The 27,965-nt window shown below is 48.0% G+C and overlaps 1 protein-coding gene across 9 annotated transcripts; it reads left to right on the top strand.

Moving 5' to 3' along the window:
* LOC101012444 (paired immunoglobulin-like type 2 receptor alpha) lies at positions 1–27,891 on the top strand. Of its 9 annotated transcripts, XR_644688.4 has the most exons (10): positions 3–501; positions 956–1,174; positions 2,057–2,201; positions 2,509–2,898; positions 4,547–4,649; positions 16,740–16,931; positions 25,357–25,390; positions 27,082–27,131; positions 27,372–27,403; positions 27,573–27,891. XR_644688.4 is itself a non-coding variant. In XM_009202699.4 (8 exons), the coding sequence occupies exons 1-7, from the start codon at positions 364–366 to the stop codon at positions 25,370–25,372; spliced, it is 1,203 nt and encodes a 400-aa protein (XP_009200963.3). In that variant the 5' UTR covers positions 2–363; the 3' UTR covers positions 25,373–25,390; positions 27,082–27,132. The 9 variants fall into 9 exon arrangements, 7 of the variants coding, with proteins under 7 accessions (XP_021791381.2, XP_009200963.3, XP_031521420.1 ...); XR_002520904.2 differs by lacking the exon at positions 27,372–27,403 and having other exon boundaries at positions 2–501; positions 27,573–27,637; XM_009202699.4 differs by lacking the exons at positions 27,372–27,403; positions 27,573–27,891 and having other exon boundaries at positions 2–501; positions 27,082–27,132.
* The last annotated feature ends 74 nt before the right edge of the window (positions 27,892–27,965 follow it).

Genomic DNA, 27,965 nt, shown 5'->3' with positions numbered 1-27,965 from the left:
GCAGGGATGGATGTGGCCAGTGAGGACAGGAGGATACTTGTTGCGGGAATGTGGGGACATCCAAGCAGTGGGTCTCATCATGCCGTGCAGGGTACTCGCCCCCTCCCTGCCCCTGCTCCCCACACACGACTTCCCATGCCTCTCCCATGAGCACCTGCGCTAAGGGGCTGCATTTAGGCTCCGCCCACATTGGAATCCCGCCCTCCTCCAGGCCCTCCTCCTCCTCCCAGAGCCCTGTCTGAGAGCCACAGCCCCAGGCTCAGTCCCAGGTCCTGTCACTGCTGTTGAGGGAGGGAGGATGAACAAACCCAGGAGACCTCACATCATCCCAGAGCAGAAATCCTGACACAAAAGGAATCTCCCATGGGGGTTCAGCTGGGTCCAGGGCCTGAAAGTGACATCAATGTGGACCTTGTATCTAAGGAGATCGCACGTGGCAGCACTGGGGCAGAAGACCCTGGGAAGCATGTGCCCTCCAGAGCTACCCAGCGGCTGTTGGCTGTAAGTTCTATGTGGCCCCCACCTTGGACGGCCTGGTAAGCAGGTGACCCTTCAGCCAGGTCCTCAGGCAGGGCGGACCACCCTCTCGAGGCCCTGCCCAGACAGCCAGGGGGTCCCTTGTCCTCTCTTCAGCCCATCTTTCCAGCTGGGACCAGTTCAGCCCAAAGCCCCCGTGCCTCCGTTTTCCTGTGGGTTGAATGGGGAGAATGAGGTATTGAGGGCCTGGCTCAGACGGAGGGGTTTCCTGAGCACAGGGGAACATGTTTCCTCCGGCCTGTGAAGGGAGGGAGGGAGGGCTGACCTGGCTGGCCCTGGGAAGCACAGAGGAGCCTACTGGGGCCAGGGAAGAGACTGAGAAGAGAAGGGAGGCCCGTCCCTGCCTGCTTCTGTCTCAAGAAGGCTGATGCCATTTCCTCTGACGAAATCCTGTCTTCCTGCCCCCACGGCCCCTTAGCTGGAGGGGCCACCTCACCCTGGAGAGGGTGGGCAGAGCCTCCTACGGAGGGAGCCCTGTGGGCCGCCAAAGCTCCCCGTTCCAGCGACCACCCCAGGCAAAGGCCAGCAGAAACCCGCTAGAGATGGGCCCAGGACTGTGTGCGGGGTGCCCACTGTTGCTCTGAGCCTTCACTTCCTTCTGTGTCCAAGGAAGCTTCTGGATCAGCCAAGGGCTCAGGTGTTTGGAGGGAATGACCTGAGGTGCTGTATGAAGGGACGGCCTCCTGTCCTGCACTCAGAAGTTGAGGCCCAGAGATTCTGCCCTTCAGCCAGGCCCAGACATCTGGGCAGAGGGAGCTCCGGTCCTGGAACTGCCACTGCAAGTCACGTGGCCTGGGGCAGGGCTTCTTGGAGCCCTGTCCCTGCCTGTGTAGGATGGGGAGGTCAGAGGGGAGCCTGCAGATCCAGTCTCACGTCTAGGAGGTGAAGGGGTGGCCTCCAGAAGGACCAGTCTGTGTAGGGGACCATCAGCTCCCTCACCCCTTGAGCAAGGTGGGGTGCTTGCACCAAGGGAGCAGGCCTGGGATGGGAAGAGGCCAACTGGGCCCTGGTGGTGCCTGGGGACTGCATGGGAGTCCCTGCCGGAAAGAGAGGGAAAGAAGACAAGCTGGGGACTCTGGTGCTTGGGCTGGGGTCTGAGCGCCTGTGACCTCCACCAGCTTCCTCCTCCTCCTCCCTGAGGACTGAATCTGGGACACAGAAGGGCAGAGAATCAGGCCTGCCTTTCCTCTCCCTGAAAGAGCCTGTGCTGGCCCTGGGCAGAGAGAAGGATGAGAAGTGAAGCTGAGTGAGGTGGGGCTGCAGGGATCCAGGTGGAAGGGGCCCAGCCAGCCAAGGTCAGGCCTGGCCCCTCAGCAGGAGGACGGGCACTGGGGCCCTTGGGCAGGGCTGACTTGACACTGACCACAAGGGAGGCCCTTTTGCAATAAGAGAAAATAAGCCAGATGGATAAAGGAAGTGCTGGTCATCCTGGAGGTGCACGGGTTTGAGGAAGGCTCCCGGCCCCCACAGCCCACTGCGGAGCCTGAGCCCGGCTCCCCCGACTCACCTCAACCCCCAGGTGGCCCCACCACAGGGCCCCTCTCTGCCTGGACGGCTCTGCTGGTCTCCCCATCCCCTGGAGGAGAGCAAGGCCATGGGCCGGCTCCTGCTGCTGCCCCTGCTGCTGCTGCCCCTGCTGCTGCCGCCAGCATTTCTGCAGGCTGGTGAGTGCCCAGGACGACCCAGATGTGGGCTCTGCCCAAACCACAGGAGGGGCCAACCCGAGACAAAGGTGGGACATCTTGGGGAGGGCCCAGGCTCCCACCACCAGGAAACAAGGGCGGGTCCCACAGGGGCGGGTGCCCCCATCCTCTCTCTGCCTGAAGAGTGGGAGACCCAGGCCAGAAGTCAGTCCAGCCACCTGTCACACGACTGCCTGTGGCTGAAGGTGCGGGAGGGTCTGGGGTCACCCTCTTTGTGTCTTGCGGTGGCTTCAAGGTCTCTCCCCCACTCTCTCCCTCCCACCTCTAGGTGGCTCCGCGGGATCCAGTCCAAACCGCCCTTATGGGGTCACTCAACCAAAACACCTCTCAGCCCCTGTGGGTGGCTCCGTGGAAATTCCCTTCTCCTTCTATCACCCCTGGGAGTTAGCCACAGCTCCCAACATGAAAATATCCTGGAGACGGGGCGACTTCCACGGGCAGTTCTTCTACAGAACAAGGCCAGCTTTCATTCACGAGGATTACTCGAATCGGCTCTTTCTGAACTGGACAGAGGGTCAGGACCGCGGGCTCCTCAGGATCTGGAACCTGCGGAAGGAGGACCAGTCTGTGTATTTCTGCCGAGTCGAGCTGGACACACGGAGATCAGGGAGGCAGCAGTGGCAGTCCATCAAGGGGACCAAACTCACCATCACCCAGGGTGAGTCCGGCTGCCCTGGCACCTGCCTTGCCCACGGCAGTGAGGCTTTTATGATCACTAGTGACGTCGTCCCTGGCACCTCAGACCCCATTTCTTCTGACGAACCCTAAGTTCTCTCTTTGGCCCCTAACACTTCCTCAGGCCTTTGCCACCTCTCCCCTTTTCTCTTCCCCTTGTCTCCACATCTGATCTGCTGTCCCCTCCAGATCCAGCCCCGCCCCCACTCCTCAGGCCTCAGCATCTGCCAGACCCTCTAATTATCCTTCATTCTTTCTCCAAACTGGGGATCCAGCCTGGCCTCTCTCCATGACCTCCAGGCAGATTTGATCTCTCCAGGGTGTGGCTCACCCGCTCTTTGTCATGTGTCTCTGCCTGGAGTCCCCGTTAGTGCCTCAGGGTGGGCCCCATATCTTGCATCTCTCACAGTCACGAGCTCATCCAGGAACCCCCAGCAGGTGCCCAGTGACTGGCCCTGGGAGCTCTGCAGTCCCTGGGTCAACCTGGGTTCCCATCTGCCTACTTCCTTCTCCCCCTCTGCTTCCCAGAAGTGTCCTTCAGCTCCTCCCTGACCTGTCTCACCTCTTCCCTCACCTGTCATACCCCTCTTCTCCTATATCCATCCTTTACCCTCACTTTCTCCCCAGCCCCTGCAGCCCCCACTCTCCCTGAGAAGCCCCTGTGTTCTTCCAGCCGTTCCCTCTCTGTCCTCCACTCTGGTCTTGCTACTCTGTCCTTACCAACACTAAGGGACGTGTCTGCAGAAGCAAGAGCAGCAGCCCTCATTCACTGAGGCATCATGGCATGGCCCCGGCAAATTGCTTCATGTGCATTGCCCTAGTGAACCCTCACCAAGACTCCTCAATGGCAAGAGGAACTGCTATTCTCTTCAGTTTACAGATAGGGAAACTGAGGCTAACAGAGCCTATATAGCTGCCCAACGTCACACTAGTGGTGCAGATGGGATTTGGAAGGGATGGTGAGGGCGGGGCATAGTGGCTGATGCCTGTAATCCCAGCACTTTGGGAAGCCAAGGTGGGTGGATCACTTGAGGTCAGGAGTTCGAGACTAGCCTGGCCAACATGGCAAAACCCCGTCTCTACTAAACATACAAAAGTTAGCCAGGCATGGTGGCGCATGCCTGTAATCCTAGCTACTCAGGAGGCTGAGGCAGGAGAATCACTTGAACCTGGGAGGCGGAGGTTGAGGTGAGTTGAGATCGAGTCACTGCACACCAGCCTGGGTGACAAAGTGAGACTCTGTCTCAAACAAACAAACAAACACACACACACAATGACAGGGATGGTGAGCTACAGAACTTTCTCACCTAACCTCTAGCTACAGGGCCTCGCCTATTGAGTTGACCATAGTGTTCGCCTTGACCTACTTTTGAACCTAGCGATGGGATGTTTTGCACTAATAGATCTTCTGTTTTATTCAGAAAGGGCATCAGGGAAATTTGAGCCTAGGTTTATCTGTCTCCAGATCAGTGGGGCGAGGGGAGTTTCTCCCAGGCCCAGGCAGGAAGGGGGTGCATTGTCTGTAGAAAATGTTTTAGGAAACTAATCTTTGGCCAGGTGGGTTTATTTTTTCTAATCACTTGCACTGGCAACCCTAAACAATGCCAGGGATAAATTACTCTTCCCTGCAGGGACAGACACTCTCGCTGCCCGTGCCCTGGTAAACCACCACACCATCTTAACCACTGTGTTGGTTTTGGAGCAGATGGAGAGCGGCTCCATAATCCAAATGAAGTAAGACAGCCTTGAACTTTGATTTCCTACGTATTTCCTTAAATGGCCTTTTCTGAGAGATTTGGGTTTTTCTCGGGCCTTCTCTTCCTCTTTCCTTAATTCCTGCTTGCTTTTCTCACTTCTCTGCATAGGTCAGAGTTGTAGTTTTTTTCACTAATAAATTGTTTTTTTTTTTTTTTTTTTTGAGACGGAGTCTCTGTCGCCCAGGCTGGAGTGCAGTGGCTGGATCTCAGCTTACTGCAAGCTCCGCCTCCTGGGTTTATGCCATTCTCCTGCCTCAGCCTCCCGAGTAGCTGGGACTACAGGTGCCCGCCACCTCGCCTGACTAGTTTTTTGTATTTTTTAGTAGAGACGGGATTTCACCGTGTTAGCCAGGATGGTCTCGATCTCCTGACCTCGTGATCCGCCCATCTCGGCCTCCCAAAGTGCTGGGATTACAGGCTTGAGCCACCGCACCTGGCTATAAATTGTATTTTTAATTAATTCAATTAGTTGAATATTCATGTTTATTATAAAAAAACAAAATACAGGAAAATAATAAAAAGAGAAAAATGGTGGGTTTTTTTTTTTTTTTTTTTTTTTTTTTTTTTTGAGACAAAGTGTTGCTCTGTCACCCAGGCTAGAGTGCAATGGCACGATCTTGGCTCACTCCAACCTCCACCTCCCAGGTTCAAGCGATTCTCCCGCCTCAGCCTCCGAGTAGCTAGAATTACAGGCACCCGCCATCATGCCAGGCTAGTTTTTTTATTTTTGTAGAGATAGGGTTTCACTCTGTTAGCCAGGCTGCTCTCGAACTCCTGACCTCGGATGATCTGCCCGCCTTGGCTTCCCAAAGTGCTAGGATTACAGGGGTAAGTCACCTTGCCCTGCCTTTTTTTTAAGATAGGGTCTCGCTCTGTCACCCAGGGATTGTGATCATGGCTTACTGCAGTGTTGATCTCCCAGGCTCAAGTGATTCTCTTGCCTTAGCCTCCCAAATAGCTGGGACTACAGGCATGCACCACCACACCTGGCTAATTTTTGTATATTTTTTTGTAGTCATGGAATTTTGCTATGTTGCCCAGGCTGGTCTCAAACTCCTGAGCTCAAGTGATCCACCCACCTTGGCCTTCCAAAGTGCTGGGATATAGGCAGGAGCCACTGTGTCTGGCAAAAAAATCCAACTGAAGTACCATCATGCTAAGTAAGATACAACAAACTAAAGGAGTATTTGTAGCAGATATAAACTAAGTTTGTTGTTGGCTTATTAATGTTTTCTACGTAATTTTACTTTTGTAACCAAACCTAATTGTGTTCTTTGTCACTTTTCTGTTTTATTTCTAAGCACAAAAATCCCAATTTCCACTAAAAGTTGAAAATATTGGCCAGACACAATGGCTCATGCCTGTAATCCCAGCACTTTGGGAGGCCGAGGTGGTGGATCACCTGAGGTCAGGAGTTCGAAACCAGCCTGGCCAACATGGTGAAACCCCGTCTCTACTAAAAATACAAAAATTAGTCGGGTGTGGTGGTGCATGCCTGCAGTCCCAGCTACTCAGGAAGCTGAGGCAGGAGAATTGTTTGAACCTGGGAGCCGGAGGAGGTTTCAGTGAGTCAAGATCCCACCACTGCACTCCAGCCTGAGTGACAGAGCAAGACTCTGTCTCAAAAAAAAAAAAAAAAAATTTATATTTAAATTCTTAATTTAAAAAAAATTGTATGTAGTGAGAATTTATTTTGATATATGGCATAAACAACTAAATTGATCTTTATATGAAGTAATTAATCAGTTGTCCCAACCCCATTTACTGCATTTTTATCTGCTTCTCTATTGATACATTAGGCCTGGTTTTTAAATTATTTTTGTAGAAGAGCATCTGTTTCTGGTCAGTCAATTCTGTTTCACTGATCTGTCTTTTCTTACATCAGCACACAGGTTTAGTGATTGTAGCTTTACCACGTTTCAATGCCTAAGACGATTTCCATCTCAAACATATTACTCCTTCCTCAAAAACTTTTTTAGGCTGGGCGCAGTGGCTTCATGCCTGTAATCCCAGCACTTTAGGAGGCTGAGGCACGAAGATTACTTGAGCCCAAGAGTTTGAGACTTAACATGGGCAACATAGTGAGACCCCATCTCTACCAAAAAAAAAAAAAATTAGCCAGTTGTGGTAGTGCAAACCTATGGTCCCAGCTACTCAGGAGGCTGAGACAGGAGCATTGCTTGAGGCCAGGAGGTTGGGCCTGCAATGAGCTGTGATTTCACAACTGCACTCCAGCCTGAGTGACAGAGCAAGACCCTGTCTTAAAAAACAAAGCAAAACAAAAAATATTTTTCTGTTGTTGCCTGCCTGTTCCTTCCCCACTGTTAGAATAACTTTATCCAGTTTAGGGGAAAAAACAAAAACAAAAAACACAACACTCTTTTAAGTCACAGTTGCATTACACCTATAATGCAATTGACAGAAACCAAAATCAGGCTCATACACAATCTTCTCACCCAGGAACAAGGTCCTATTTTATATCCCTCAGTAAACCTTGGTAGTGTTCTGCCAAAGAGCATTTAAATGTCTCATAAGATTGTTTAACTGTCTGTAGTGAGCCGAGATCACGCCACTGCACTCCAGCCTGGGTGACAGAGCCAGATCCTGCCTCGGGAAAAAAAAAGATTTTTTTACCTTCTATATTTCCTTTTGTTATTAATATACAAGATTACTTTTTGAATCCTTAATAATTGTTATTGTAAAAGTAATACATAGGTGGCCGGGCACCCGGTGGCTTATACCTGTAAACTCAGTACTTTGGGAGGCTGAGGTGGGCAGATCACAAGGTCAGGAGATCGAGACCATCCTGGCTAACACGGTGAAACCCTGTCTCTGCTGAAAGTACAAAAAAATTAGCTGGGTGTGGTGGCAAGTGCCTGTAGTCCCAGCTACTCAGGAGGCTGAGGCAGAAGAATCACTTGAACTGGGAGACGGAGGTTGCAGTGAACGAAATTGCACCACTGTACTCCAGCTTGGGCAACAGACGGAGACTGTCTCAAAAAAAAAAAAAAAAAAAAAAATGCATAAAATCTGGACAAGACGGTGGGTTATATGCATGTTTACCATCACCCCCTCCCAGAATCTACTAAAATAATAGCAAAGGGAATTTTTTAAGAAAGAAATCCTCAAGAACAAGAAATATATGAACTGGATGTACAAAAGCAAATTTTGAGAAGCTGGAAACAGACTAATGGAATTGGTTTAGGGCTAAACCCTAAGCCAGTGTTGGGAAACCCAGATGAATGGCAATTTATACCACAAAACTCTGTAAAGGTTCAGTAATGTTGGCCCTGAGTACCCCTGAAAGTAGGAGTGAAGATGGGTCTGAAAACTAGAGGACACTGAAAATCTACTTCAGAAGCAGGGAAACCTCCATTCCCCATTCCCCCACCCTAGCCCGAAGACAAGAGGTTTGCTTTCCAGAATAGATGAACCAGAGGGCCTCTGGGGCAGCACCCCAGGGATAACTGGCAAGGCGATTGGGGTCTGGTCCTTATACCGAGTCCCCCAGCACTGGGGACTATACCTTGGCCTCAGCTGTGTCTGGGAAGCCTGAGGCTAGAGTCCCTATATGATTAAATGAAACAAACTTCTCCCATGAAACATGAAGAACAAAACAAACATGAAAAACAGAAAGAGGAACCTGGAAGAAACCAAAACAGTTCAGGGAGTATAAAATTTTAAAATACTCAGCATCTCCTTCTATTCAGAAAGTTAAGAGACCTTGTGGATGTGATAAGAGGGGGTGCTTTACAAAGGAACTTGCAAACCACAAATAAACCACAAAGAAAGCTCTTGGAAATTTAAGATACAATAGCAAAAACAAAAAATTCCATTAAAGGGCTGGGCGCGGTGGCTCACACCTGTAATCCCAGCACTTAGGGAGTCCAAGACAGAAGGATTACTTGAGGCCAGGAGTTCAAGACCAGCCTGGAAAACATAGCAAGAATCTGGCAACATAGCAAGACTCTGTCTCTATAAAAAAAATAAAATTTAAAAATTAGCTGGGTGCAGCCTGTCGTGGTAGCTCGCACCTGTAATCCCAGCACTTTGGGAGGCCGAGGTGGGCGGATCACTCAACAAGTCAGAAGTTGAGACCAGCCTGGCCAACATGGTGAAACCCTCCCTGTCTCTACTAAAAATACAAAAAAAATTAGCTGGGTGTGGTCGTGTGTACCTGTAATCCCAACTACTCGGGAGGCTGAGGCATAAGAATCATTTGAACCCGGTAGGCGACGGTTGCAGTGAGCTGAGATCACACCACTGCACTCCAGCCTGAGTGATAGAGTGAGACTCCATCTCAAAAAAAAAAAAAAAAAAAAAACCTAGCTGGGTATGGTGGCACATGCCTGTAGTTCCAGCTACTCAGGAGGTTGAGGCAGGAGGATCACTTCGGGCTGGGAGGTCAAGGCTGCAGTAGCTGTGGTCCCACTACTGCACTCCAGCCTGGGTGACAGAGTGAGATCTTGACTCAAAAAAAAACCCAAAAAACAAAACAAAGCCACCACCACCACCAAAACAACCAAAAATGCACCCAAGGATGAAATTTACTTTTGAGTGTGGGAATAAATATATAAATGGATCAATTCTTTTTATGTGTCAGGTGATGGTGAAAAGAGAAAAGAAGAGAACTGAAGTGGAGTGAGTGGGACAGAGATTGCTAAGGGTGGCCCTGTATTCACACTGAACAGGGAAGGCTGCTGTGAGATGAAGCAGGTGTAGGGTAACTGGGGAGACCTTAGAGTGAGGCACAGTTTGGGAAACCAATCAGGGACGGAGGGGGGGAAGTACCCTGGGACCAACAGCAGGCCTGAAGAGCAAGGGGAGGGAGCCCGGAGAAGACTGGAATGTGTGGAGAGGAGCTGTGGCCTCTGGAGTCAGAAGTTACAGGGCACGAGAGCCCACAGATGGGGTCCATCAAGGCCAGCTCCAAAGGCACAACACAGGGATGGAAGAACTGGGGAGCGGACCTGGAGAAGCCCCAGGAAGATCCAGCCTAGATACAGATTGATTGGTAGAACATAATAGAGAGGTTGGGAGAAGAATGTTCCAGTCACACAGGACAAGTGTGGCTGAAGCCAAAGGGAAGAGGCAGAGGTTGCAGGAAGTGGGGAAGATCCTGTGTGGCTTTGAAAGCCAAGGAAACAACTCACTTTCGCCCTGAGTGCCATGGGAGCAAAGGAGCATTTCCTGCAGGAGTACTGAGATCTGACTCACACTTTTTTTTTTTAAATCATTTTTTTTTTTTAGATGGAGTCTTGCTCTGTTGCCCAGGCTGGAGTGCAGTGGCACGGTCTTGGGTCACTGAACCTCTACCTCCCGGGTTCAAGGGATTCTCCTGCATCAGCCTCCTGAGTAGCTGGGATTACAGGTGCCCACCACCACACCCGGCTAATTTTTCTATTTTTAGTAGAGACAGGGTTTCACCATGTTGGCCAGGCTGGTCTCGAACTGTTGACTTCAGGCGATCCGCCTGCCTCGGCCTCCCAAAGTGCTGGGATTACAGGCGTGAGCCTCCATGCCCGGCCCCAACTCATAGCTTAAAAGCATCCCTATGGCTGTGGTATGGAGGAAAAAATTACAGGTGAGCGAAGTCAGAAGCAGGGAGACCAGGGAGAGATGATGCAGCTTGGCTTAGCGAGATGGCAGTGCATGAGGTGAGAGGTGGCTGATACTGGTTAGTTATATTTTGAAGACAGGGCAGACAGGATTTGCAGATGGATTGGATGTAGGGTATGAGAGGGAGGGAAGCAAGGTTGACTCTAAGGTCCTTGGACTGAGCATCCTGAAGGACAGAATTGCCATTTACTGAGGTAGAGAAATGGGGAAGAATGGGTTTGGGAGGAAATCAAAAACTCTGTTTTGGACACCTTACGTTTGAGTCGTTACTAGACATACAAATGGAGGCGTGAACAGGTAGTAAGATCTCTGAGTCTAGAGTGCAGGGGGAAAGTTGGCTGGATATATCAACTTGGAACCCAGCCTGGGCAACATAATGGAACCCCGTCTCCACCAAAAAAAAAAAAAAAAAATTTTTTTTTTTTTTTTTTTTTTTTTTGTTGAGACAGCGTCTCACTCTGTCACCCAGGCTGGAGTGCAGTGGCATGATCTTGGCTCACTGCAACCCCTGCCTCCAGGTTCAAGTGATTCTTCTGCTTCAGCCTCCTGAGTAGCTAGGACTGCAGGAGGGCACCACCACACCCAGCTAACTGTTTTGCATTTTTAGTAGAGATGGGGTTTCACCATATTGCTCAGGCTATCCACAGAAAAAAAAATTTTTTTAATTATCTGGGCATGGTGGTGTGCACCTGTAGTCCCAGCTACTCAGGAGGCTGAGATGGGAAGATTGCTTGAGCCCAGGAGTTGGAGGCTGCAGTGAGCCATGGTTGCACTATTGCACTCCAGCCTGGGCGACAGAGGAAGACTAATCAGGATACCACTGATATTTAATGTCACGTGGTGAATGACATCATCTGGGAAGTGAGTGTGGCTAGAGAGGAAGTTTCAGGACTGGGCCCTGACATTAGGTTTGGGCAGATGAAAAGAAATCAACAGAGATGACTCAGAAGGAGCTAAGAGTGAGGCAGGAGAACCAAGGGAGATGGTGTCCCAGAAACCAAATTAATAACTCACTTCATAAAAGGGGGAGTGAGGAGTATCAAATGCTGAAAAGCTGAGTCAGATAAAGAAAATGGGGGTGTAAGATCTAAATTCTCCATATCAGTAGTAAGAAGTGAGTAGATACCACTTAAAGCAAGCAAATCAAGCAACGGCAATATTCGCATGCTGTTTAGAAATAGGAGGTTAACATCAAAATAAATAGCTAAAGTTGCTGAAAATAGTTGCCTCTGGGGAGTTGGAAGGGAGTAGGAGGCAGGTGCAGGAGGCTGCTGTTTTTTTCTAAGTTGTGTGAAATTTGTTGGGTCTGAATTACGTGCCGATACAACTTGGAAAAAAAAAGTGTTAAATTTAAAAACTAATAAAAGTACTGGTAATACTTACACATAATTTTAAAAATACAGAAGGAAGTTAAATAAAAGGTAACATTCACCTTATCTCCCCAGTCCCTACCACTTTGTGTGGAAGTATTCTCTCTTACAGATACCGACATAAAACATAAATATAATCAAACCACATACAATGCTGCTCTAGAACTTGCTATTTTTACTTAAAGTAACTTGAATCTCTTTCATTCTAGTATATATACATCTATGTCTTTTTTTTTTTTTTTTGAGATGGAGTTTTGCTCTCGTTGCCCAGGCTGGAGTGCAATGGCATGATCTCGGCTCACTGTAACCTCTGCCTCCGGGGTTCAAGCGATTCTTCTGCCTCAACCTCCCAAGCAGCTGGGATTATAGCTGTGTGCCACCACACCTGGCCTATGCCTTTTTAATTTTTTTTTCTTTTTTTTTTTTTTTTTTTGAGACAGAGTTTCACTCTTGTCACCCAAGTTGGATGAGGTGGCACGATCTCAGCTCACTGCAATCTCTGCCTCCCAGGTTCAAGTGATTCTCCTGCTTCAGCCTCCCCAGTAGCCAGGATTACAGGCACATGCCACCATGCCCACCTAATTTTTGTATTTTTAGTGGAGATGGGGTTTCACCAAGTTGGCCAGGCTAGTCTAACTCCTGACCTCAGATGATCCACATGCCTTGGCCTCCCAAAGTGCTGGGATTACAGGCATGAGCCACTGCGCCTGGCCATTTAAAAAAATTTTTTCGCTGCTCCTTGCAGAGCAGGGCTAACTCCTAGTCATTGTGCTCTGAATCAGCAATGCCTTTTTAAATGGCCGCATGCATCCCATGGTAGTGATGTATCATAATTTATTTAATCACTGTTCTATTTGAAGACAGTTAAATTGTTGCCACATCACAAACTATAATGTAAAGAACACCCTTCAACACATGCCTTTGAATACTTGGGCAAGCATTTGCATAGGAGAAATTCCCAGCACTGAGACAACTGCAACAAAGGGCACACATAGGTCTTTTACCTTTTGATAGATCTTCCCAAATTGCATTCCCAAAGGTTCTGCCCGTTTATACTCCCATTGTGCATGACAGTTTCTCTCTCCCTAAACCCTGGCCAATAACGGGCATTTTCCTCTACTCAAATCAGTTTTTTAAATGGTCTCTTGTATTAGTCTGCATTTTTAAAAATTTTGTTTTTTGCTGGGTGTGGTGGTTCACGCCTGTAATCTCAGTACTTTGGGAGGCTGAGGCAGGTAGATCACTTGAGGTCAGGAGTTCGAGACCAGCCTGGCCAACATGGTGAACCCTTGTCTCTACTAAAAATACAAAAATTAGCCGGGTATGGTGGCATGCACCTGCAATCCCAACTACTTGGGAGGCTGAGACACAAGAATCCCTTGAAGCCGGGACTTGGAGGTTGCAGTGAGCCAAGGTTGCACACTGCACTTTTTTTTGTTGTTGACAGAGTGACACTATGTCAAAAAGAAAAAAAAAAAAAAAAAATTTTGTTTTTGAGACAAGGTCTCACTCTGTTGCATTGGCAACAGAGTGCAGTGGCACACTCATAGATCACTGTAGACTCAACCTCCTGGGCTCAAGCGATCCTCCCTCCTCAGGCTCCTGAGTATCTGGAACTATAGGCATGGGCCACCACACCCAGCGAATTTTTGTATTTATCATAGAGACCGGGGGAGCAGGGGGTCTCACTATGCTGCCCAGGCTGGTCTCAAACTCCTAGGCTGAAGTGATCTGCCCACCTCAGCCTCCCAAAGTGCTGAGATTATAGGCATGAGCCACATTGCCCAGCTTTGAGAAAAAAAAAAAAAAAAAAACTTTTGAATGAATATTAGCATTAGGATTATGGTATCTTTTTATGAAATGGATTCAAATTGCATAGTTTTCCATCTTTATGTTCTGGAAACTTTTTTTTTTTTTTTTTTTTGAGACGGAGTCTCGCTCTGTCGCCCAGCCTGGAGTGCAGTGGCCAGATCTCAGCTCACTGCAAGCTCCGCCTCCCGGGTTTAGGCCATTCTCCTGCCTCAGCCTCCCGAGTAGCTGGGACTACAGGTGCCGCCACCTCGCCCGGCTAGTTTTTTGTAATTTTTAGTAGAGACAGGGTTTCACCGTGTTAGCCAGGATGGTCTCGATCTCCTGACCTCGTGATCCACCTGCCTCGGCCTCCCAAAGTGCTGGGATTACAGGCTTGAGCCACCGCGCCCGGCTCTGGAAACTTCTATGTGGGAATTCTATGTTCCTTAAATTTTTACAAGAACTTATTTATAAAACTTCCTGAGCATGGAGACCTTATGAAAGGTAGTTCTTTCATAGCCTTCCCATTTCTTCTTTGTCTACTGATCATTAACCCATTTATGCCAGAGGCTGCAAATTTTTTGTGTGAAAGATCAGACCTTGGCGATGACCTTGAGCAGTAGCATATAAATAACTCACACAAGCTTAGCGTTCCAATAATGGAACACTAGGCCTAAATAAGTTAAGGTATACTACTTTTTGAGACGGAGTCTCGCTTGTCGCTTCAGGAGACTGGAGGGGTAGGGCCGGATCTCAGCTCACTGTAAGCCTGGCCCCGGTTCACTTACTTCCTCCTGCCTCAGCCTCCCCGGTTGGGACTACAGGCTCACCACCTCGCCTGGCTAGTTTTTTTGTATTTTTAGTAGAGACGGTTTCTACCTGGTGAGCTAGGGATGGTCTTGATTCTTTGATCTCCTTGATCTCTGATCTGCCCATCTCGGCCTCCCAAAGTGCTGGGATTACAGGCTTGAGCCACCGGCTGCCTCGCCTACTCTTTTTGTTTGTTTTGAGACAGACCACTCTGTCACCCAGGCTGGGGTGGCCAGTGGTAGCTTGATCTTGGCTCACCGCAACCCTCCGGCCTCCCAGGTTCAAGTGGGATTATCCTGCCTCAGTTTCCCAAGTAGCTGGGATTACAGGCTTCACCCACCACACCCAGCCAAGTTTTGTATTTTAGTAGAGATGGGGTTTCACCACATTGGCCAGGGTTGAGTTCAAACTCCTGACCTCGGGGTGATCCCCGCCCCACCTCAGTTCAAAAGTTGATTACAGGCATGAGTCACTGTGCCTGGCCCCAAGGTATACTAGTTCTTAAATCAATTTTTAAAAATATCACCCAGGCCTGGCTCAGAGGCTCATGCTTGTAGTCCCAGCTAATCAGGAGGTTGAGGCGGGAGGATCACTTGAGCCCAGGAGGTGGAGGCTGCAGTGAGGTAGGATTGTGCACTCCAGCCTGGGCAACAGAGCAAGGCCCTGTCTCAAGAAAACCCAAAAGACACCCATTTCACAGATATTTTAACATTTAACAATCTATAATTGAGCATAGACTCACTCATGATTGCAACTGGCTTTTGTTGTCATTAGGTTTGCTAGTCTTGTCTACCTTCTTGTTGTTGCTCCTTTAAATAACCAGTTTCTGCATTTATTTTGCTTGTGGCTATCTGTTCCCTAATAAATTTATTCCTATGTAACTTTTCATTACTTTCTTCCTCTGAGTTTCCTTACAGCTGTCTCCTCTCTGGGGTTTTTTTCTTTGGAAACTGAATATTTTATTTGTTTTAAAAATTTATTCCCATTTTAAGTAATAAAAGCATTTCATACTGAGTTTAGCTTAGAGTGTTGCTTTAGTCATACACCAGGGTTCTTTTTTAAAATACGTATTACTCTAGTTTTTATTTTCTAAACAGTATGTTATTATATATGTCTCCTTTAAGTAATTAAAACATTTTAAAATTCCCAGTAGAGACATAGCATTTACACTTTTAGTAATTTCTCTTAAGAGTGGACGAAGATTTTAGTTCATCCTAACTTGAAGACATTAAGGAGCCTGATTTTTTTGTCCTGTGGCTGAGTACTATGTCAATTTTTTAAGGGTGCATGAAACATCTATAAAGAAGGTGTCACTTGTTTGTAGGATGTGAAGGTCAATATATATTAATGTGACCTTAAAAACATATTTTCAATATACAGTAGGTTTTTTTACAGATGTGTTCTCACTTATTAAGACAATTCTGGCTTGGCACGGTGGCTCACGCCTGTAATCCCAGCACTTTAGGAAGCTGAGGCAGGCAGATCACCTGAAGTCAGGAGTTAGAGACCAGCCTGGCCAACATGGTGAAACCCTGTTTCTACTAAAAAAAGAAAAAAAATACAAAAATTAGCTGGGTGTGGTGGCATGTGCCTGTGATCCTAGCTACTCGGGAGGCTGAGGCAGGAGAATCACTTGAACCTGAGAGGTGGAGGTTGCAGTGAGCCGAGGCTGCACCACCGCACTCCAGCCTGGGTGACAGAGCGAGCCTCCGTCTCAAAAAAAAAAAAAGATAATCCTGTAAAAAGACACATTGTATGATTCAGCTAATACGAGGTATTTACAGTAGTCAAATTCATAGAGACAGAAAGTAGAGGGGTAGAAGGGTGGCTGCCAGGGACTTCGGGACACAGGAATGAGGAGTTGATGTTTAACACATAAAATATTTCCATTGAGGAAGATGCAAAGGTTCTGGAGTTGGATGGTGTGATGGTTGCACAGCACTGTGAATGTGCTTGATGCCACTGAACGGTGCATGTAGAAATGGTTAAAATGACATATTTTATGTTACCTGCATTTGCAACAATAGACTCTTTTTGGTCCTGTGATTTAGTTATCCCTCTTTGTGAGTGAGGAGATGAGGTTCTGAGGTTACCCTACTGATAACTGATGTAGAATCAGGTTTTAACTGAGTTGCTTGTTAAGTTGAATTTGAGGAGGAAGAAATACAATGAAAGGAAGGAAGAAATAAAAGGAAGGAAGGAAAGAGGGAGGCAGGGAGGGAAAGAGAGAGGAAGGGAGGAAGGAAGGAAGGGAAGGAAAGGGAAAGGAAAAGAAGGAAGGGAAAAATAAAAGGAACTGAGTCGTCTGCATTGAAAGCTGTTAGCATGTCACCCTGTTCCCCGCTCCCTGTGTGGGCTTCAGAGAGGAGCTCCCTCACCACTAATGTCCCCCAACCTAGAAAGCAGCACACCATGCCTTTTACCCAGACACCCTGCACCTCCAGGGGAGGGTCTGTTCATTCCTCATCTCTCCCCAGCTGTCACGACCACCACCCGGAGGCCCAGCAGCGCAACCACCACAGCCGGCCTCAGGGTCACACAGGGCAAACGACACTCAGACTCTTGGCACCTAAGTCTGAAAACTGCCGTCGGGGTGACAGTGGCTGTCGCTGTGCTCGGAATCATGATTTTGGGACTGATCTGCCTTCTCAGGTGGTGGAGAAGGAAAGGTAAGTGCCCAGGACCCACTCTCTCCCTAAGCCTCCCATCTGGGGGTTTCTCAGAGCCTACCTGCAGCTATGGGGCTTCTGAAATATGCAGACCCTGCCTGCTCCACTCAAGCCCGCCTCCCTCAAGCCCACCGAGGCCGACTTCATGGCCTGTGCTGGGTTGTCTGCATTTGTGAGGCTCCTGCAGTGGGGCAGGGCAGGGTCACATATGAGAGCCCACAGCCCTTTTCACACAGCCGATCCCCACCCAGTTCTCTCTCAGTCATCACGCATCTACCTCCCCTGAAGGTTCCCGGGGAGGGGAGGGTCTCCCCTGGCAAAAGGACAGAGAGAGCAGAAGGGAACGGAAGTAGGCTGAGCTCAGCAGACACTGGCCGATTGCCCACCTGCCACAGCCTGGCTTGAAACTGGAGAAGCAAAGTAGATAAAGCATAAACCATAGACTGCTCTCAGTGAACTAGGGGTGCGGGGTTGTCAGTTGCCTTAAGGACTAATTGCTTCATTGAGAAAGAACTACGGCAGCACTTAATAAGGGTGGGAGGAAGGAGAGGTAATCAGAGAGACAGGACTTCCCAGAGGAGGCGATATATGCAAAAGTCTCAAAGAAGAAAAAGAATTAGCCTGGCAAGTGGTGAGGGTGGTGTAGAGGTCATTCACTTTCCGTGCGGGTGGAGGAAACCATTCCAGGAGCTGTAGGAATCTCAGTGCTGGTGGAGGAGGCAGGAGAGGAGGGGATCTTGGAAATCACACCCAAGAGCCTCCAATCCTAGAGGCAGTGTGAAGCAGTAAAGGGTGACCTCAGCTCCCGTGAGAGACCTCAGTCTGTGAAGGAGTGGCCAGAGGTGGGCCAGGCTGGGTCAGTGCAGTGCAGGGGTGAGGTGGAGAGAGGGAAAGGGCCAGATCCTGGAAAAGATTAAGTAATAAAACCAAAGAGGTGAGGTGCAGTGTGGTGGCTCACGCCTGTAATCCCAGCATTTTGGGAGGCTGAGGCAAGAGGATTTCTTGAGCCCAGGAGTTTGATACCAACCTGGGCAACACAGGGAGACCCTGTCTCTACAAAAAAAAAAAAAAAAAAAGAAAATTAGCTGGGCATGGTAGCCTGTGCTTGTAGTACCAGCTACTGGGAGACTGAGATGTGAAGACTGCTTGAGCCCAGGAGTTCAAGGTTACAATGAGCTATGATTTCACCACTGCACTCCAGCCTGGGAGACAGAGCAAACTATCTCCAAATAAATATAAAATAATAAAAAAAAAATTTTTTTATAAAGACATTTGGTTGGCTGGTCAGGGTGGCTCATGCCTGTAATATCAACACTTAGGGAGGCCGAGGCAGGATAATCTCTTGAGCTAAGGAGTTTAAGATCAGCCTGGGCAACTTGGCAAAACCCCATATCTACAGAAAATACAAAAATTAGCTGGCTGTGGTGGTGTGCGCCTGTGGTCCCAGCTACTCCAGAGGCTGAAGTGAGAAGACTGCTTGAGCCTGGGAGGTCGAGGCTGCAGTGAGCTGTGATTGTGCCACTGTACTCCAGCCTGGGTGACAGAGCAAAACCTTATCTCAATAAATAAATAAATAAGTTGATTGTTAGATTGGTGTAGGGGCAAGGGAGCAGGAATAAGCCCCTGTTTCCATTTGAGTGGATGAGGCTGTAATGAAATCACCAAGTACAATGATGAAGAGAGGAGGAGATCACGCTTGGAGGGGAACAATGCCTCGTTTAATTTGGGATCTGTTACGCTGGGGATCCACGTGTGGCATCTCAGCAGAGTTGTCCATTGGAAACTCAGAGTACACATTTACAGTTCAAAAGAGAGGACAAGGCCTGAGGCATTAATGAGTTCCACCCCAACATTCTCCAAACCTGATTTGAAGTTACCATCAAGAACGTTTGCAATGGGCTGGGCGTGATGGCTCCCGCTCATGCCTGTAAGCCCAGCACTTTGGGAGGCCAAGCTGGGTGGATCACTTGAGCCCAGGAGCATGAGACCAACCTGACCAATGTGGTGAAACCCTGTCTCTACTAAAAATACAAAACTTAGCCAGGTGTGGTGGTACGTTCCAACTACTGGAGGGGCTGAGGTAGGAGAATTGCTTGAGCTCAGGAGGCAGAAGTTGCAATGAACTGAGATCATACCACTGCACTCCAGTCTGGGTAATACAGTGCAAGGAGATTTGCTCTATCAGCTATGAAAGCACAGAGGGGAGGAGCACGGGGTCGGGGCTGCCTGCAGTCAGATTCTGGCCTCACACCCTCGCCAGGGAAACAGGCTTGCTGGTACAAAGGCTGTGCACCTCAATTTCCTCATGGCAAAGGGAGTGAAGATGGTACCTACGTGGGGTTGTCCTGATGATTAAATGTACTGTGTTTAGAATAGATCTAGCAGAGGGTGTGCCACAGGAGCATAAGCACTTAGAATGACTAAACAGTAGGCATTAAACCAGGGAACACTGGCTCTCATGGGAGCACCATCGTATGAATACATTTAAAACAAAAGACAAAATGGTACGATATTGGCATATTCATACACGGATAAAGTAATGGAAGAAAAGAAGAAAATGTAAGTATAACAGAATGAAAAGAGACCCAAATATATGTGGGAATTTAGTTGGTTAAAAGGTTTCTAATCAATGGAGAAAGATGAGTAATTCAATGAATGGTGCTGGAACCATTCAGTAGCCATCTGAGAAAAAACAACATTATCTCCTTAACTCATAATTTGTACCAAAATAAATTCCACAGGGATCAAAGATGTAAATGAGAGAAAAAAAAAAAAACCCTAGAACCAGAAGAAAATGTGAGATTATTTCATAATCAAGGAGTAGAGACAGTCTTCCTTAGTATGACCAAGCCCCAAAGCCATGGATTAAAATATTAAAATCTGGCCAGGCACGGTGGCTCATGCCTGTAATCCCACCACTTTGGGAGGCTGAGGCAGGTGAATCACTTGAGGTCACGAGTTCAAGACCAGCTTGGTCAACAGGGTGAAACCCTTTCTCTACTAAAAATACAAAAAATTAGCTGGACATGGTGGTGCACCCCTGTAATCCCAGCTACTCGGGAGGCTGAGGCATGAGAATCGCTTGAATCCAGGAAGTCGAGGCTGCAGTGAGCTGAGATCACACACAGATGCACTCCAGCCTGGGCGACAGAGCGAGACTCTTGTCTCAAAAAAAAAAAAAAAAAATTAAAATCAACCACTTAATTTTTTTTTTTAATTCTGCAGAACAAAAACCACAGCACTTTTCTCCTGAGAATGAGTAAGAGGGTCAGGGAATTGAAGAGAAAGTTTGACATAATCACTGAGGAAACAGGAAGTGGAGTTTGAGGATTCAGCTCAGATGAGAAACTGTATATCTATGATAGCAGCGTTGTGCATGGCGCATTTTCCCCCAGCAGTAGTCAACCATTCAGATTTTGAGACCTTAGTGATTTTTGTTGGTCAGGAATTGTCAGTTGCTACCACCAGGGACCAGAAGTAACAGTGGCTTAAACAAGACAGAGCTGGGTTATTTTTTCGTCTTGTAAACAGATCTGGAAGCAGACAGCACATCATTGTTCTTAGACACTCAGGTTCCTACCTTTCTGATTTACCAGCCCTGATGCTGGCTTCTGTCCCGAAGGTTGCCTCATAGTCCAAGATGGCTGCAAGGATTCCAGTCACTATTTCTGGGTTTCTGGCAAAAAATAGGAGAAAGGAAGAAAGGGGAAAAAAAAACCCCACTATGCCTCAACTATCTGTTCCCTTTTAAAGAGTCTTCCTGAAAGACCTAACAACTTCATGTGTGAGAGCCCCCAGCCCTCTCCACACAGCAGACTCCCCCCACCCCAGTTTATATCTTATTGGCTAGAATTTGGTCATATATCCCACAGCTATCTGTAGGGGGAATCCTCCCACTCCAAATAAAATCAATTTTCTGTAACTAAGAATAATTGAATAGATATTGGGTAATCAAATAGCATTTCCGCCATAAGACACCCCCAGGATTAGAGATTTGCCAGCTAAGTGTGGCAGAGAGACAGGAGATCACAGGTCAAGGAGCTAGTGAGAAGGCAGGAATGGAGAGCAGAGGGGTCAGCAGGGAGTCTGAATAATCTGTAGAAAAGTAGATTATCAAGGGATAAGAGTTCAATGAAGTCTAAGAACAGGTACAGTGGGATAATGACAAAAGGCAGCTGGAACATTTCCAGGCTTATTCTGTGAGATCACCATTACCATGATACCAAAAGCAGACAAAGATACTACAAGAAGAAAAAAAAACAACTACAGACTGATAACCCTGATGAATATTGATGTAAAAATCTTCAACAAAATAATAACAAACTATATTCAACAGCATAGCAAAAGAATTATACACCATGAGCCGGGCACAAGAATCACTGGAACCTGGGAGGTAGAGGTTGCAGTGAGCTGAGATTGTGCTATTGACACTCCAGCCTGGGTGACAGAGTGAGACTCCATCTCAAAAAAAAGAAGGAGGAGCTGAATCGAAAAAAAAAAAAAAAAAAAAAAAAGATAGATCAATATACCAATGGAATAGAATACAGAGTCTAGAAATAAACCCTTGCACATATGGTCAAAAGACTTGACAAGGGTACCAAGAGCACTTAATGGGCAAAGGACAATCTCTTCAACAAATGGCATTGGAAAACTGAATATCCACACCAAAGAATGAAGTTGGATCCTTATCTTATACCATACACAAAATTTAACTCCAAATGGATTAAAGACCTAAAAGTAAGATCCCAAACCATAGGGGAAAAGCCTCATGACTTTGAGTTTGGCAATAATTTCTTGCCTGTGATACCAAAAGCACAAGCCACAAAAGAAAAAATAGACAAATAGGACCACATTAAACTTAAACATGTTTTTTCATTAAAGGACATAATCAACAGAATCCAAAGGCAACCTACAGAATAGGGAAAATATTTGCAAATTATATATCTAATAAGGAGTGAATATCCAAAATATATAAAAACTCCTACAATTCAACAACAACAAAAAATCAACCCAATTTAAAAGTGGGCAGTGGATTTTAACAGACATTTCTCCAGAGATGATATATGCTATGGTCTGAATGTGTCTCCTCAAATCATGTATTGGAAACTTAGTCCCCAGTGTGACAACTGGGAGGTAGTGTGTTTTGGAAGGTGCTTAGATCATGATGGCTCTGCCAGATGAACGGATTAATGCCATTATAAAAAGGGATTTCAGGAGTGGGTTCACTGTCTTGTGATCTTCTGCCATGTGAGGGCACAGTAATCCTCCCCTCTGGAAGACACAGAAAAAAGCAAGTTGCTGGCACCTTGATCTTGGACTTCCCAGCCTCCAGAATTGTGAGAAATAATTTTTGTTTTGCTTTGTTTTACTTTTCAGCAAACTCTTGTCCAACAAAAGAAAAAAATTTGTTCTTTATAAATTATACAGGCTCAGATATTCTTACATATATTAGCAGCACAGGCCGGGCACGGTGGCTCAAGCCTGTAATCCCAGCACTTTGGGAGGCCGAGACAGGTGGATCACGAGGTCAGGAGATCGAGACCATCCTGGCTAACACGGTGAAACCCCATCTCTACTAAAAAATACAAAAAAAAAAAAAAAAAAAAAAAAAAAACTAGCCAGGCGTGGTGGCGGCGCCTGTAGTCCCAGGAGGGAGTACAGGAGGCTGAGGCAGGAGAATGGCGTGAACCCGGGAGGCGGAGCTTGCAGTAAGCTGAGATCCGGCCACTGCACTCCAGCCTGGGCAGCAGAGCGAGACTCCGTCTTAAAAATAAATAAATAAATAAAAATATATTAGCAGCACAAAATAGACTAAGACAGTACACAAATCGCCAACAAGCAGATGAAAATGGCCAACTAATCATCAGAGAAATGCAAATCAAAACCACAGAGAGCTATCTCCTTATACCCAGGATAGCTACTATTAAAAATAAATAAGTGTGTAAATGACAAGCGTTGGGAAGAATGTGAAGAAATTGGGGTCCTTCTGCACTGTTGATGGGGGTATAAAATAGTGCAAATGATATAGAAAAAAGCATGGCCTTTCCTCAAAAATTTAAAAATAAAGGCCAGGAGTGGTGGCTCACTCCTCAAATTCCAGTACCTTAGGAGGCTGAGGCAGGCGGATCACCTGAGGCCAGGAGTTCGAGACCAGCCTGGCCAACATGGTGAAACACCATCTCTACTAAAAATACAAAATTAGCTGGGTGTGATGGCGGGCACCTGTAATCCCAGCTACTCGGGAGGCTGAGGCAGGAGAATCGTTTGAACCCAGGAGGCAGAGGTTGCAGTGAGCTGAGATTGTGCCACTGCACTCCAGCCTGGGTGACAGAGCGAGACTTCATCTCAAAATAAATAAATAAATAAATAAGGCCACCATATGATCCAGCAATCCCACTTTTGGGTACATGCCCAAAAGAACTGAAAAGAAAGGTCTTGAAGAAATATTTATACACCCATGTTGACAGCAATACTATTTTCAATGGCCAAGAGGTGGAAGCAACCCAGATGTCCATCAACGAATGAATGAACAAAATGTGGTTTATACATATAATAGAATATTATTCAGTCTTTAAAAGAAATTCTGGGCCAGGTGCAGTGGCTTACACCTGTAATCCCAGCACTTTGGGAGGCTGAGGTGGGTGGATTACCTGAGGTCAGGAGTTTGAGACCAGCGTGACCAACATGGTGAAACCCTGTCTCTACTAAAAATACAAAATTAGCTAGGCCTGGTGGTGGACGTCTGTAATCTCAGCTATGTGGGAGCTTCAGGCAGGAGAATCGCTTGAACCCAAGAGGTAGAGGTTACAGTGAGCCTAGATCACACCACAGAACTCCAGCCTGGGTGACAAGAGCAAAACTCCGTCTCAAAAAAAAAAAAAAAAAAAAAAAGGAAAAAAGAAAAAGAAAGAAATTCTGACACATACTACAGTATAAACGAACCTGGAAGACATTAGGCTAGGTGAAATAAGGCAGTTACAAAATGACAACTATTGTATGATTCTGCTTTTCGGTGGTACCTAGAGATATGAAATTAATAGGAACAGAAAGTAGAATGGTGGCCGTCAGAAGCTGCAGGGAGGAGGGAGTGGGGATTCTTTAAAATAGTTTCAGTTTTGCAAGATAAAAAGGTTCTGGAGATGTTTCATAACAGTGTGAATATACTTTTTTTTTTTTTTTTTTTTTTTTTTTTTTTTTGAGACGGAGTCTTGCTCTGTCGCCCAGGCTGGAGTGCAGTGGCCGGATCTCAGCTCACTGCAAGCTCCGCCTCCCGGGTTCCCGCCATTCTCCTGCCTCAGCCTCCCGAGTAGCTGGGACTACAGGCGCCTGCCACCGCGCCCGGCTAGTTTTTTGTATTTTTTAGTAGAGACGGGGTTTCACTGTGTTAGCCAGGATGGTCTCGATCTCCTGACCTCGTGATCCGCCCGTCTCGGCCTCCCAAAGTGCTGGGATTACAGGCTTGAGCCACCGCGCCCGGCCCTCAGTGTGAATATACTTAACACTACTGAACTGTACACGTGGTTAAAAGTGAATTCTAGCATTTTTTTTTTTTTTTACCATAAGTAAAATAAAATATAACCTGTTTAAGTTTCAAAGAGAGGGGAAAAACAGAGGGACAGAAGAGTGCTGGAAGGAGGGAAAGTTGCAGAATGGAAATGATACTAGCAATTAATATTTCAGAGTTCCCAGTCTCAACATAAAAAAAAAAAAAGTCCTGTAGAAGTGGAAGGGGAAGTCCCTGGAGTTGAGGGGTACCTCGAGGCCTGGGTTCAGAGGGTGTCTCTGTGGATGTGGAGCCCTTCTGGGAAGAGGTTGGATGGTGGAGGGGATGTCTGTGAACCAGGAGCCCAGTGCTTGGGAAACACTGCAAGGATGCCAGGAGGACAGGATGGGCAGGGTACAGTGGGAGAGGCAGCAGAGGATTCAGGGTGGGACCAGCCAGAGGCGGCCTAGCGGTGGCAACAGAACTTCAACAGCCACAAACATGAGTCCCAAGCACGAGGCTCCCAAGCCTGGAGGGCAGACCTAGACGCCACCTAGAAGAAAAGCACAGGTGTGGTCTCCCTGAGGACCTGGAGGGAGTGGGGGCAGGGTGCCAATGTCAAGGGGAGGGGAGGGGAGAAGTGGCTGGGCAAGGGCTCAGTGGTGGAGGGAGCCAGGTTGGGACTGAGCAGAGAGCTCAAGAAAGAAAGAAACCAAGGGAGGGGGTCAGGGTGAGGGGGTCTCAGGAGGTGATGTGGAGGACAACAGGGAGAACCGGTGGGGACCTCAGGGTGCCGGCTGAGTCCCAGGCCCTTCCTGATGCGTTTGGGTGGAGCAGCTGGTCCCTCTAAGGAGGGCCTCAGCCTAGGGCGCAGTACAGAAGGTGGGATGGAGACTGCCATCACCCGGATGCCACCCTGACTCACTGTCGGTCCCCCTACAGGTCAGCAGCGGACTAAAGCCACAACCCCAGCCAAGTGAGTACTGGGCCTCCCCAGGGGGGTGGGGAGGTCCATGTGCAGGCAGTGGCCTGGTTTGGGAAACAGGGAGTATGCTGCTAAGAACCCCACAAACCCAGCCTGCCACAGCCATTGTTGCATCCCCAACTTACCCATCCTCGTCCTCCTTTGTCCTCTAGGGGCCAGGCTCCTGACCTCAGGCTTTCTGTCCCCTAAATACTAGACTAGTGGACTCCGGGTTCCAGCACGAACACTTAAGAGTCTCTTTTCTGGAGTGCCCATCTGTGCCCTCTGCCTCCCTTTCCTGGTGTTACTAAGCTTTTCCTGCTCTTCACCTGCTTCCTCTCAGCCTGGATCTTCCAGCTTTTTCATATCATCTGCTCTCGTTCAATCTGTCCCGTTCCCCTGCTGAATGTGTGGTGGGGGCCCCAGGCTTCCTCTGCCTCCAACTCCTCTCCCCACCTGTGTGTGCTCAGGAGGGACTCACCAGCCTCTGCCTTGCTCCCCTCTCCAGGCTAGGGCCTCACTTTTCCTTTTTCTGGGCTTTTCCTCTCCACCCTCCTGCCTCTCTTTCCTTTCCTCTGGCCTCTCCTTTCCATGGCCGTAGGTCTCCTGCTGGAAGAAAGCATCACCCCTGCCCTTTCTCCTGTGCTGGCTTTTGTTAGCTGCCCTTCTCCTGTCCCTCACCAGGTTCCTTCTCCATCCATTCACCCAGCCTGAGCCCCTGATCAGAAGACCTGAAATTCACACAATTGGTTTGCTTCTCCCAGTTTTAGCCAAGGCAGCACCAGCAGAGAGAAAGCAAGGATTGACCTTTCCAATTTTTCTTCTCCGTGTTCCTCTCATACAAGCAGCTTCCCTAGAATAACCCAACTCACTGAGCACCGATGGACCTCTGCTGGGCCACACACAAATTGCCCCTAATTCCTCTTCCAAGCAGCCTCCTCTGAGTCTAAAACCATCACACCCATCCTGAGCAGGGTGGACAGGTTGCAGAGCACTCCCCAAAGAGAACCAGCCCCTAACACGTGTCATAATTTTTCTTTTTTTTTTTTTTTTAATTTTTGAGAGAGGGTATCACTCTGTCACCCAGGCTGGAGTGCAGTGGCGTAATCACAGCTCACAGCCTTGAGCTCCTGGGCTCAAGCGATCCTCCCACCTCAGCCTCCTGAGTAGCCTGGACCATAGGCGCACACTACTACGTCGGCTAGTTTTTGTATTTATTATAAAGACGGGGTCTCGCTATGTTGCCCAGGCTGGTCTTGTACTCCTGGGCTCAAGCAATGGCCACCTGCCTCAGTCTCCCAAAGTGCTGGGATTACAGGTGCCACCACCCAGCCCATGTCTTTTTTTTTTTTTTTTTTGAGATGGAGTCTCGCTCTGTCGCCCAGGCTGGAGTGCAGTGGCCGGATCTCAGCTTACTGCGAGCTCTGCCTCCCAGGTTCACGCCATTCTCCTGCCTCAGCCTCCTGAGTAGCTGGGACTACAGTCGCCGCCACCACGCCCGGCTAGTTTTTTTGTATTTTTTTTAGTAGAGACGGGGTTTCACCGTGTTAGCCAGGATGGTCTCGATCTCCTGACCTCGTGATCCACCCATCTCAGCCTCCCAAAGTGCTGGGATTACAGGCTTGAGCCACTGCGCCCGGCCCCAGCCCATGTCTTAAATGCCCAGCCTCTGACATATTCCCTATCCTCTTGTTCCCATACAGGGAACCCTTCCAAAACACAGAGGAGCCATATGAGAATATCAGGAATGAAGGTGAGTCCTTACCACCATCCTTCCCCATTTTCTACCCCTGGCCCTTCCTGTTTCCCCAAACATCCATTACCTGGGTCCGTGCCCCTCTCAGTGTTTTCTTCTTTCCATTCCTTGCCCCTTGCCCCCACGTGACCCTGGTCCTGACCTAGCAGATAACCTCACTCCTAGAGCCCCCTGCCCATCTCTCTCCCCTGGTTGTCATACCACCTGACCTTGGCACACCTGGCTTTTTATTCCTAGGACAAAATACAGATCCCAAGCCAAATCCCAAGGTAAGCAGTCAGACCAGGGCCTGAAGGAATTAGAAAGCCTGGAGAAGGTGGGGTGGAAGGGAGAGGGGGAGTGTGGTATAGGCAGGAGAGTCAGATTGTAGGCTTGCCACTAAGATGGAGACAGCTCCATCTCCACTGTCTAACCCTTTCTCTCTGGGTTCTCGCCCAGGACGACGGCATTGTCTATGCCTCCCTTGCGCTCTCCAGCTCCACCTCACCCAGAGTACCTCCCAGCCACCATCCCCTCAAGAGCCCCCAGAACGAGACTCTGTACTCTGTTTTAAAGGCCTAACCAATGGACAGCCCTCTCAAGACCGAACGGTGAGGCCAGGCACAGTGGCGCAGGCCTGTAATCCCAGCTACTTTACTCTGAAGCCTGAGGCAGAACAGAGTAAGCCCAGGAGTTCAGCGCCAGCTTTGATAATGGAGCGAGATGCCATTGCTAGTTAAAAATGTGTATTAACAATAAAGTAACAAATTTAAAAAGATTATCTTCAAAACTATTTTTAAAAATCTGAATCCATTAAAACAAGTTAAAAAAGACTGCACAGTGACCTTCTTA

The sequence above is a fragment of the Papio anubis genome, chromosome 4 (assembly GCF_008728515.1).
Source record: "Papio anubis isolate 15944 chromosome 4, Panubis1.0, whole genome shotgun sequence".
Lineage (NCBI taxonomy): Eukaryota > Metazoa > Chordata > Mammalia > Primates > Cercopithecidae > Papio > Papio anubis.
This window is presented reverse-complemented; position numbering and strand designations above follow the sequence as displayed.